A 12,551-nucleotide genomic window follows, 5' to 3' on the forward strand; every position below is an offset into this window, starting at 1 on the left:
TATTTCTCTCTTGCCAGTTTTAAAATGCTGAAACATGTTTTTGTGGGTCTTTCGTTCATGTTCTAAGATAGATGAGTATCTGATGTTGTCCTGGGTAATAGCTTTCACAACTTCCTTTCATTGGCACCAAGCAATAATATTCTCTGGGCTATTGAAGTATGTCAGTGGTGTAGGGAATTGTTTTGCTTAAAGTTTTCACTAAGAAGCTCTAGATTGTCATTGTCTCCAAGTTCCAGCATGCTACTGCATAAAGAGAGAGCTGATTAATGGACGTCGCACATCCATCTCTTCCAAACCACATCCCTACTACACACTCCTTTATGTCAGAAAGGTCACTCATAAACTGATTTTGTTAATCCAAGCTAGATATTTTACTCTGGAGGTGATGTAGCCCTCACTTATGCGAGGCTAAAATGAGTATGGATGATTATATAAGCATATCTCTAAGGCCTCACATGTCACACATGCCTACAGGCCTGTAAGCAACCCCTTGGCCACCCGTTTTGGCTGGTCTCCGGTCACTTGGAAAAAATCTGTACTACCTGACTGGTTGGCAAGTGGTTGCTGGAGATTGCTAACTGGTGCTGTGTGAAACCCAAAAGGAAACTTCCTTGTGATTGTGTTGGTTGCCTGCAGACATTCGTTTGCATGAAAGAAGCCAACATGCCTGCACACGCTCGTATAATCCAAATCAGAAATGGAGCACATTCACCTCCAAAGTAAAATGTATGCCTTACAGCTGAAACCAACACATTTCAAAAAGCACAAATTTTACTTTGAAGCCTAATGGTGTTCATTTCCAGTTTGTACTGCACTCTTCACAGTTTCACTTCTTCTTAGCAAGCAGTTGGTGAGTGTTTGCACTCACTAACTGGCAGGCAACCACAATGATCTGCTAGCAACCAAAGAAATTGTAAGGAGGTTTTGAATCCACCATCATAAACCTCTTTGCAACAATTTTCAACCAACAGCAATATCCATCTACCACTCACTAACCAGTCAGGGATTACTCATTTTTCCCTAGCGACCGATGGTTTCCAAGGAGTCGCTGACTGGTCTCAAGGTTTTTGTGACTTGGGCTTTTGTAGTCAATTTCACATCAACTGCCGGCAGCTAATTGGGGAACACTCACTTTTCCTCCTTAGTGACCGATTGCCAGTTGATTGCCAGGAATATTCATGGCACCATAAAAGCCTCCTAAAAACAAGCTCAGGAGAAAAATAGTAACTCCATGTAGCAGAGGAGTGTGGTTTAGAGACTGCAGGTGGAGTATTGTCCAGTAAGTTGATGCAGTTAAAAATGGTAACTGATTAGTATCTTACTTATTCTGCAGTAGGATGCTGGAACTTGGCGTTTGAGACAAAGGAATCACAGCGGACAGAAGTCTGTGTTACTCTGTCATTGTAGTGAAGTTGAGTGGACTTTACCCACCGGGTAAGTGTCATTGGAGCACAGAGTGTGTTTGGCAGATTTGAATAGAAGTTTGGTGATGGCATGAACTAGTCTCTGCCTCTTCTGTGTGCTGAGGGGAACTCATGAGTCGGTGAGGCTATAGTATGCAGGTATTTACTGCCACTCCAACAATATAAGTATGCACACACAAATTTAACAAATGTTTGTGGAGCTTAACAGGCAAGGGAACAAAGCAGCCACAACACCCATGAGAATTTCTGCTTATTGAGAGCTTTGGCTATACATGCTGTCGCAGGGAACACACTCAAAGTTGAATTCTGATTGTCAAATTCAACTCAAACCTTTTGACAGTTTGGGGGCGGAAACCAAGGGAGTAATTGAGCCTCTTATGAGCCATCACAAGGCACTGACACGCACATCTCAGTGACTGACAGCTTCGGTTAACTGTGTTAAACTAAGTTACACTGTGGCAGCAGTGTGGGTGTCATTTTAAGTTGTAAATTATAAACAATTCCTTTTGAATGTACTGACAACTATCACTGGACAACTTTGGTTCAGAAGAAATCTAAGAAATGGGCGGTTGCTCTGGCAAGTTCTGAAGTCCCTACTCAGCCATTTTGGATGAGTCTATTTATAGTATATTTCTAGTATAATATCTAATAGTCTAATGTTCTACTGTCTAATAGCCATGATCATAAATATATCAGCAGCTGTAGCTGTTAAACCACAGCCAGTACAACTGAAAATATAAACACATGTAGGCTTCATAGTGTTCCTCTTCCCACTGCCTTAAGTTTCTGTGACAAGTGTATTTGGGAGAAGTTAATCTTGGTAGAGGAGATGGCAGGACCCAGAGTGCCTTTGTCTTGGCACTGCTTGAGCTGTGAGATTGTAGTTATTTTCTTGTTTAGGAGAAGGAGTGTGTTTTTGATCCTTAATAACGTAACCCTTTCCTTACTAAAACTTCTAAGAGCTGTTGTAGTTTTTCTTTTAGTTCTTGGCAGAAAGTGTAGCTTGTTAAACCTTTGTTTTATTTCTGATTCAACCTCTCTGTCTCCCTTTTTTATTTCTTCAAGCACTTTTATTGTTGATTCCTTGGATCCTCTGGGAGTTTACCAGGGATCCAGGCCCAAGTCCTCTTATAACAGAAATAATGGCTTGGTTAACAGGTTTTCAGGATGTCTGAAGTATTCAGTAATCCAGTGATTGTTGTAGTACACCCAAGCCCAAAGCACATTGGAACTTTTAATAGTTAATGTTTTTTAAATCATACATGTTATACAACTTAACCACTACACTGAATCCCTTTAACTCACACTGATCTTGGAACCTGGACATAAAAACCCAAAAACATGTTTCAAATTCATTTATAAAGGAAGTAAACACCTATAAATGGAAGGAAGCTGTACAAGACCGGGCATAAACATGACTACATCATGGAAATGGAAATTAAATGTGTTTTATTTTGTCCTCTGACTTGTGAAGGTGTTAAATTGATTGCTCATTCAGAATAAACAAGGGAAACCATTAGGAAGCTCTATGCTCATTGTTGCTTAATTAAAATGAGCGAACATACAGTATAGTACGGTGTAATCCATGCAAATTGCAACAAATCGAAGGCAGATTATCTTATAAAGTTATGAATGTATTTATAAATGTGCCTTTCATTTTGTCTTCCTCACTCTCCCTTATTTCAGCCAGGGCTTTTGGAGCCTACCGCTACACTAGTGAGGGTGGCAAAGACTGCCAGCACCCTGGGTATTGCCATTGAAGGTGGAGCCAACACTCGCCAGCCTCTGCCACGAATTGTGACAATACAGGTAAGTCAGGAAGAACATAAAATAACATTGAAAGTTGGACCTCTTATGCTCATTTCCAGTGTATCACTAGTAGAGTAGCTTTCCATGATTTACAATTCAAAATAATCCATATTTATCTTAAACTGGACCTCACTTACTTACACCGATTGGTTATGATTTTTGTGCCCGTAAAACAAAATTCATAGTTTGAGGAGCCAGCAAAGGTTGCTTGGTTATCTGACTAGGATGCCTCCTGGGTGCCTCCAGGGCAAAGTGTTCTGACCGTGTCCAATCGAGAGGAGGCCACGTGGTAAATCTAGGATACACTGGAGAGATTATGTCTCTCAGCTAGCCTAGGAACGGCTAAGGGGTTGGATAGATGGATATTTGACTTACACAGTGCTGTCACTCCAATACATTTTCCACCTGAATGGAGGAACCATATATTTGTGGGACTTCTGTACTCACAACCAGAGCTTCAGTGAGATGACCATATTAGGCTATCCCCTCATATACTGAACCAAGAGTAGAATAATGTTTAATATGAGTTTAAAATGAACAGTCACCATAATAACACTGCTAAATTCAGTTCTCTGCTTACTCTGCTAACATGCAGTATTTTCACGAGTATTGTCCTCGCGTGGTTGAGCTGTGTTTTTCTTTATCCTTGAAACACTTTGGATTTTCTGTAATAGTGCCACGTGCTCACCTTCCAGCTGGGATCTTGTGTTCTTTAAGGCTTCATAAGGATTCACACAGCAGCTGAACTCACACTGAGATTTCTGCTAATTTTGTCGTCATTGGGGCTCTACAGAGATGATTACAACATTAATGGCCTACATGTATAAGCCCTAGCTGCCTGGAGATTTTGGTAATTACTTTGTCAGGATGAGGCACTTGGTATTGTGTGTGTGTGCGTGTTTGTGTTAAAGGGTAAAGGCAAAAGGCAGAAACAGCAAATTACACAGCACCTTTTTATCTCAAAGGTAGAAGTTATAGGCTCATTTCAAATATTTAATGTTCAGTTTAATGCTGCGGCTAAATAGAGTTGCAATTATATTTCCTGCAAAGACTTTTTCATTTATAGCATATCTGTCATATTTAAAAATACTCAAAATTCTGAGCTCCCAGCTATGCGGAGTGACAGAAAAATTCTGAAAGCTTTGCTTGAAATGGCAGGTTAGTCACCTCTAAAGAAAGGTATTACTTGTGGCTGTGAATGCATATATCTGTCTGCCATGGTAATTTGCAAGCCAACAAATCTTGCTCTAGTTCAGGACTATATGCAACGCTAATCGTTTTCTAAACACAGACAACGAGACAGTTACAATTTTAATATCAGTGCTAGGAGTAGCTACAGACTCCAGTCTACTCTCCAGTCAAAGCTGTCTCTCAGCCTCCCACTCCACAGAGGTGGTGATTGAAATAAAAAAAGGGTGGCTGATTGCAAAGGAAGGGATAAAAGGATTGGAAATCAGCACATTCAAAATCAAATAGCAGACTGGAAGAAAGGACAGCAAGTGTGAGTAAAGGACACAAAAAAGTGAGAGCAGTGTTAATAAGGAGAAGAAGGAGGAGGAGGATTTGTACAGATGATAAACTGGAGGTTTGGTGGGTAGATCCTGTATTTGGGTATTTGTGTAGGTGTTTCAAAAGTGATTGTTAGGAGGGTTGCAAAGGGATTTGAAGCACTAGTAGCTGTGCTAGTGCTACAAATCTTCCAGACAAGTATTCTCTACCCTTTAAATGTCTTACTCTCCCTTTTCTTATGTCTTATGTTCCTTTTTTTGTGTTTTCCTCAAAGAAGAACAAAGTTTTGTTTCACATTCATCTCTTTGGTTATTGTACAATCCTCAATAGAAGTTTCATGTTCATTCATTCAGTGAGAAAAAAAAAAGGCACCAGGTCCTTAATAAACAGGAAAATCTCAGAGAAATTTATAGACCCCTGCGGTGTCATCAGATAGCACTTGTTTTGCTTGAATGGATTTTTCTCCATCGTGCATCATCGGGCGTTGTGTTGGTCCATCGTAGGCTCCTGAAGCTGAGCTTATCAGGAGAGCTCTCGCATTAAAGAGATAAACAGTACAAGTCCTATTTTTTATGCATTTTTGTTTAGCTCAAATATTAAAGTAAGCTTTTGAAAGAAATGAGCAAGTGGTGTCTTATCACTTTTCAAGACGGCCAGCACTGCAGCTGTTTTGTACTTTCATTCAGCCGCCACTCTGATATGCAAGCCAGCAAGCCTCCCTTCAGCCCCGGATGGTCTGTGATATCGAAGGTTTCATAAGCACAGAGAGCAAGGAAGTTTAACTTAAAAGATGCAACCACTCAAAAGGTTTGACCCCAAACTATTTCTTTTTAACCTCAGACACTTCACCAAGAGAGTAATAAACATGAAAACGTACCTCATTGCAGTGGATAATAGCAAAGGAAGTAGGTGCTTTTTCTTGCATGGAGAGCCCCAGTGGAGCCATTGGACACAAGGTTAGAGCTCATTTTATGAGAGAAGTTTAACTCAGTTAAAGATAAGTTAAATTATTCATGCAAATCAATTTTTTAAATCAAGTCGAAGTTATTTCTGAGACTCTAATTAGCACATTTTCAGCACAGTGGTTCACTGAGGTTATTACCTTTAAGACAAAACCACAAGCTTTATGATACCATTGCTACATCCCTGAACAATAATGCTATATGGCTTCACAGTTATTTACAGACATTAATAATAAGACAGCCTTAAGGTCACTTGTAACAAAAGAGAAAGGAGACTTTCCACATGCTCAGGTTTCAAGGTGGAAAAGAAGGCTGTGAAAAGTTTGCTCTGTCACCCGGGGATGCTAACTCAATGTTATTAGGCCCTTGAGCAAGGCACACAACCTCAGTAGTTCTCACAGTCAGGACCAAGCATCAGAATGATAAACTTGCTCTGGAAATAAAAAAAATGTTTTTAGCTTTCCACTTGGCATCCACCTCACTCAGGGGAAAAATGCTGGCATCACATCAGAGCAGGTACCCTGTACAATGCACACTCTCTGCAGTATTGAAAGTAAACACTGTGGAGTCATAATACGGCAAATCACTGGCTTATGTGTTTCGTATCTCTTTGGGCACCGGGGCTGTCATCTTAGGTCACTTCAATCACAAATACAGAGGATGAAGTAACGACAAAAACACTGCTGCTGGCTGGCCTTTCCACTTGTTATCAGTCCCCATCACCGCTCATTGAAGCGACAGCTCTTTATCACAGCCATCTTCACATTATGATGACCAAGTGCTCCCCTAACACTGAGTAATTGTTGTAGCTTAAATAACCAACATGATGATGCAGCCCTTGTCTGGAAAGAAATATTGATGTTTTTAGCCGTCATAGTCACATATAATGAGGTCACCTACCAGGGTCACAGGAAGAAAGACATAAAACTCGTGTTTTTTTGTTGTTTTTCTTTAAGAAGAAATAATATTTTCAACATGCATCCTGTTATGTTTGGCTTTAAAGAATTATTTTTGGATTTTGATGCCCTTAACATCAAAGCTCTGCAATAATTTTGTTATAGTGAGGTAATAAGCTGGTCATAAAAAGGTAATCATGTACAGCAGAACAGTCTTTACCTAAACTCAGATAAAGTGAATAACAGCACTCCCTGACTGCACCAGCCTCCCCAACAATTCATAATGTAGAAGCTCCTCAGAAAGTCCAAGGCATTTATCTGACATGCGAACTCCTATTTTAATCAAACACCTGCAAAATGAACAAGTTTCATCAGTGGTCCCAAACAATCCATTATGCAGGAACTCGAGCAACACTTGAGGGAAGATGAACAACTTTAATAGTTGACCAACGCGTTTCGGCTTGTGGCCTTCATCAGGGTCACAAGCCGAAACGCGTTGGTCAATTATTAAAGTTGTTCATCTTCCCTCAAGTGTTGCTGGAGTTCCTGCATTGTGAATTCTTTCATCCTCTCCATGCACCTTGGAAGTAGGTGAAGTTGTGCCAGAAATCTTTGCTGCGACCCAAACAATCCATTGACAGTATCCCAGTGATAGATACCACATATCCTGAGTCCATTTGCTGGCAAGCTGAGGTGTGTTAGCTGGCACAAGATGAAGCTACACAATATTAGACAGGTCGTTCTAATGTTATGGCTATCAAATATGTAAAAGAGTAGAAATGTGTCAAAAACAAAAAATAATAGCAAGGAATGATATGAAGCAATGCTATTTAGTATAGTGGTGAAATAATTTCATAATAATGTGAATACATGCTCACAATTATATTAATGTGCAAAATTGGATTTTTTTATAAATAAAAAAAAATGTAAAAAAAAATATGAAGGTATAAATTTATAAACTGAATATTATAATTATGCCCTTTATCCACTCATATTCCAAACTTACCTATTGTTAATACCAAGCTACTATTACTTTATTACTTTAGACTGAGATTCTTGAGTGCACCTAATAGCTGACTGTATGACACTGGAAGATATGATAGAAAAACATCTTAATGCCTGTATTTTATTTGATTGGGTGTGTTTATGCTGATTAATTATTTTTTTTTTTTCATATTTATGCCGCCTTATTTACATTTTATTAGGGAGATCGTGGTGGGCGGTCGTGGCTCAAGAGTTGGGAGTTCGCCTTGTAATTGGAAGGTTGCCGGTTCGAGCCCCAGCTCGGACAGTCTCGGTCGTTGTGTCCTTGGGCAAGACACTTCACCCGTTGCCTACTGGTGGTGGTCAGAGGGCCCGGTGGCGCCAGTGTCTGGCAGCCTCGCCTCTGTCAGTGCGCCCCAGGGTGGCTGTGGCTACAAAGTAGCTTGCCATCACCAGTGTGTGAATGAATGGGTGGATGACTGGATGTGTAAAGCGCTTTGGGGTCCTTAGGGACTAGTAAAGCGCTATACAAATACAGGCCATTTTTACCATTTACCATTTTATTTGGTACAGAAACAATTTAAATGACTTTGGTGTAAGTGAACGACAGTAATTATCATCAACTCTAGCGGGTTTAAAAAGCTTCCTAAAGTAAGTGGTAAAGTAATCCTTTTTGGCAGGTTAGAAACAAATATATTCTTTCTGGCTGAAAAGTAAAGCCAGTTTAAATCACTTTCATAAACTGTGACCATATAACAAAGCAAGATACTCCAAATGATAAATAAATGTTGCTTGTTTTTTGGAATAGACTTGAATCTGAAGCGTTTGTGTGGCTTAATTATCTAAAATAATGCCTTTTTTATACATATTTATTAAATATTTTACATATATAACCTCATGTATAATTTGACTTGACTTTGAATTATTAGTCATTATGGAGATTTAAAGGCCAATTTCAAGATTATGTTTCTGTCAGTTTCACTCTTTAAATTGTCATTCTTTTTTTTAGAAGTTAAAATTCATATAAATAATACTTTCAGACTGTAAGGCTTGTCCAAGGCTGCCAATTCTGCATTTGCTGGCAAATATCATTCACAAAAATATTATCCAGGAGGATAAAGAAGAGTATTCACACTGCAGCTTCAGGTCCAGAAAATTCACAGACAAAAATTTAACAAATGTATTCCTGAATTTTATTTTAGCATTATTACCTTAGAGGAATTTCTGTTCTCTTTTACTCTTTTAAGAACAAATATATTAGTGCAGGTGGTTCCCACAAGAGGACGATTTATTTTGGATTTAATCATGGCTGGTTTTAAATAAGATCTCCCTAAAATTCCCCTCTCTTTCTGTCTGTTTCTCTCAGAGGGGTGGTTCAGCTCATAACTGCGGCCAACTGAAGGTGGGACAGATTATACTGGAGGTAAACGGGGTTTCCCTGAGGGGCCGCGAGCACAGGGACGCAGCGCGCCTCATCGCTGAGGCCTTCAAGACCAAAGACAGGGACTACGTGGACTTCTTGGTGACTGAGTTCAATGTGGCACTATAGCTGAGTGGAAGAGGAGGGAGTACGATGACGAAGGTAGCACCAAGACAAGAGGACTTCAAGGGGGTGATGATACAGAAGTATTCAAGTATTCTATTGATTTATATGGCACAACTCTTGGATAAACGTAAACAAACTACCAACTGATCTGAGCCCTTCTTCTTTCTCGGAAAACCCACTCTTGAATTTACAAGGCATTACTTTCACCGTGGACTTTGTCCAGGATTCTCCTCAACTTGTTACCTCCCCACTGTGAGACATTATGTGCTGCAGTGGAAAACCTGTACCTTTTGTGTTAAACCGTGTGGATTTCTGGAACTTCTCGTAACACTCCCATGTCTCATGCTAACTTTATTTTACTTACTTTCTGCTTTTAACTGAGAGACAACTGCACATCTAAGATAAAGTGATTGCTTGGCTTTACAAGTTTGGATTTGTATATGTAAAAATGGACAAATGTAGATACAGATGCATATATAATGTACACATAAAAGTACTCCTATAGAATTAAAAAAGAACCTGTAACCTCTGTCGCATCATCTATGTATCTAAATATATCTGAAATATGGTGATGATTTCAGGGCAATACATGAATCCACAAATTTTACCAGAATAACAGTGACATCATCAAAATACCATCCTTTTGGGGGGGGGGGGAGGAATCTTGTCATACTGACAAAAATAGAAATAAAATACTGATATTTGTTTACTCCGACATGAACTCTGACTTTGCACTTACACACCTCTCTTTATATCTGTGTTTAAAACCTTCACATTAGGACAGCCAAATTGGAAAATATTATCCATCCACAGTACAATATGCAAAAACGGGATTCTGCATCGTATTCAAGACCTCTGTGGAGGACTTCTACTGTGTTTTATTATATCCAATATCATAATTTAATTGGTATGTTTTTCTCTCCTGAATTAGGTTATTATAGTGACTTGAGTGGAGCTCATAAATGCTACTTGTTAACTGGGTGAACAGTAGTGTTTACTGCTCAGGGGCCAATAAAAGTCACAAACAGCTGGTGTATCAGCCAAAACAACATTGCTATCCAGAGCTGTCAGCCAATAATTAGACATTTTTCCATCATTGCACGATGGAAAAATGTTGGTTGTGATGTGTTTAGAGTCAGATATGACTCTAAACACATCATAATTAGATTTGGACATAACAGCAGCATGCCATAAAAAGAGTTGGTTGCACTGCTGCAGGAGTGAGCCAAGGGCTCCGAGTGGCTGCTCCTTAATGTTTGATTACTCCCAACATTTAAAACTGATTTGATCTTAATTGTTTATAAATGCACTTTTTTATAGACCAATGACTGTGACAATTATGTTGTTTATCTTTGACTCCTTCACAATAAAAGTTGCTCTTTGTCTCACCTTTTTAATGGTGTTAGCATCTGAAAGAGAAAATGTTCACTTTGCCTTAGCAGTAATTTACATCAGCAAGATGATCATTACTTAATATGAATATGAATCAAAGCCGTCCTACAGATTAACATAGCCTGTAAAATTGCAAATACATACTTTAGATTTTTAAACAAAGGTGTAAGATTCCAGCTTTAATGACTATAGCAGTGCTACAGTTTATCTACACACTCATAAATCAGACCTTACTTCCACAAGTAACAAAATACAAATACCTCATTATTGCACTTAAATAGAATTTTCAAGTATCTGTACATTACTTCAGTGTTTATTTTCATTTTTATTCACGTTCTACTCTTTACCTTTTTGGAACAGGCTCGTTACGTGAGGTTTAAGACATTTGAGGGTAGTTATTTCCTGTCACTGTGCGCCTTCAAACATCAAACTGCCTTAAACCTATATGGGTTGAACAATAACATATAAATGGCAATCCATGTGGGGTATCCAGAGAGGCATTTTTAGTGCAGAGATCATCAGCAAACACACAAACTGCACCACTAATTCACTCAGAGATGGAGAAAGATGTAGAAAAGACAGGATGGGAGAAGAAGAGAGAAATCATTATTATTATAAGGTGACATTTGATAGGCTGGAAATTTAAAATGTACATTTAATATCCTTATTTATTTCAGAGTTGTTGTTTTATTAACAGATATACATGATTTGTTGCTCAGTTTATGTCTCCTTTTGTTTTTTCATATTAGTGTAGTGTAGTGTAGTGTAGCAGTTTACACATTTTCCTAACAGCAAAAGATCCCATTTTGATTCTGGGAGGAAACACCAATCCCTTGGGGGTAGCGTCAGGAAGCATCCTGCATCTGGCAGAAAGAAATCTGCCAAATCAAGCATGTAGAGCTACCCGCTGTGGCGACCCCTTGCCACAAATTGAGGTGTACAAACTTTTTGTTACTCAGAGGTTGCGTGAAAGGCAGTTTAGTGCAGGCTACAGTGGTTAGTTGAAATACTTCACTTTGTTCGTCTGTTGCAGAGTAGGCTGTGGTAGCAGAGATTACATTAAATTTAAGTTGAATTCCACTTTCGTACTAGCTTTATTCTAATATAAAGGTGTGTATGAGATGGAAATCAGCCGTGATAGCTCATTAAGCCTTGGTTTATAACTTGTTGAAGGCAGTTGGCTAAATCCACGAGCAGCAGCCGCTGATCACAGCCTGTATACAAAATCTACTGGACCACACAATGGAAATGGTTGCTAAGTGAATCTTTTCCCCATGCTGCACCACAGCACTCGATCTTAGGGTTCCCACACCTGCTGAATCCCACTTTAACTCCAGACTATACAAATTTTTATGTTTAGGTGCAGAAACAGTCACCTATCTACATTTGTTAGTTTGTACTACTGTAGCTACTTTTTTAAAATTCCCATTACTTTTGTCTCCTTTGTCTATATCACAGAATTAGAATAGAATAGAAGCCAGAATGAAGTTTGCATTCCCTTCTATTGTTTTAATAACGAGCTTCAGTTTTTCCACTTTTACTTGAGTAAAACAGTTGAATCAGTACTTCAGCTTTTACCAGAGTACCTTTTAACACAAGGATCTGTGCTTCTGCGTAAGTGACAAATGTGTGCACCTTTGCTATCTCTGCCTGCAAAAGGATTCTGGAGCTCCCCGTTTATGTTCCCAAAACTCTGGATCAATGTTTTGCAGATTTGGCTAGCTTAGTGTGGAGGTATTCTCAAAGATCATGAAATCCCCTCTCGGATTGCTCAGTTTTTCTTCTGCTTTCCCCCCCACTGAATAACAATTGATGATTTTATTTCATAATTTCAGAGTTATAATTATTTTCACCCAGGGGGGCCTTGCTGAAGCCATGGTCGGTGCAGTAATTATTCCCAAGGAGGGAGTAATGGGACATTTAGAGGACGACACTGCCAAAGATTTCTGTAACGCTTCTTCGCGCTTGTGGTTGGATGCACACTCACATTTTATCCATTTATAGAAACGCAATTAGGAGATAAGCAATG

General features: G+C 39.1%; 1 protein-coding gene across 2 annotated transcripts in view; it reads left to right on the plus strand.

The window, feature by feature from the left end:
* Nucleotides 1-9,792, plus strand: part of whrna (whirlin a) — a 209,183-nt gene extending 199,391 nt beyond the window's left edge. For both annotated transcript variants that reach the window (XM_039614236.1, XM_039614237.1), the window contains 2 exons: nucleotides 3,111-3,233; nucleotides 8,951-9,792. In XM_039614236.1, the coding sequence (XP_039470170.1) occupies nucleotides 3,111-3,233; nucleotides 8,951-9,133 (306 nt within the window). In that variant the 3' untranslated portion in view covers nucleotides 9,134-9,792. The remainder of the gene's footprint in view (nucleotides 1-3,110; nucleotides 3,234-8,950) is intronic.
* The last annotated feature ends 2,759 nt before the right edge of the window (nucleotides 9,793-12,551 follow it).

The sequence above is a fragment of the Oreochromis aureus genome, linkage group 7 (genome assembly GCF_013358895.1).
Source record: "Oreochromis aureus strain Israel breed Guangdong linkage group 7, ZZ_aureus, whole genome shotgun sequence".
NCBI lineage: Eukaryota > Metazoa > Chordata > Actinopteri > Cichliformes > Cichlidae > Oreochromis > Oreochromis aureus.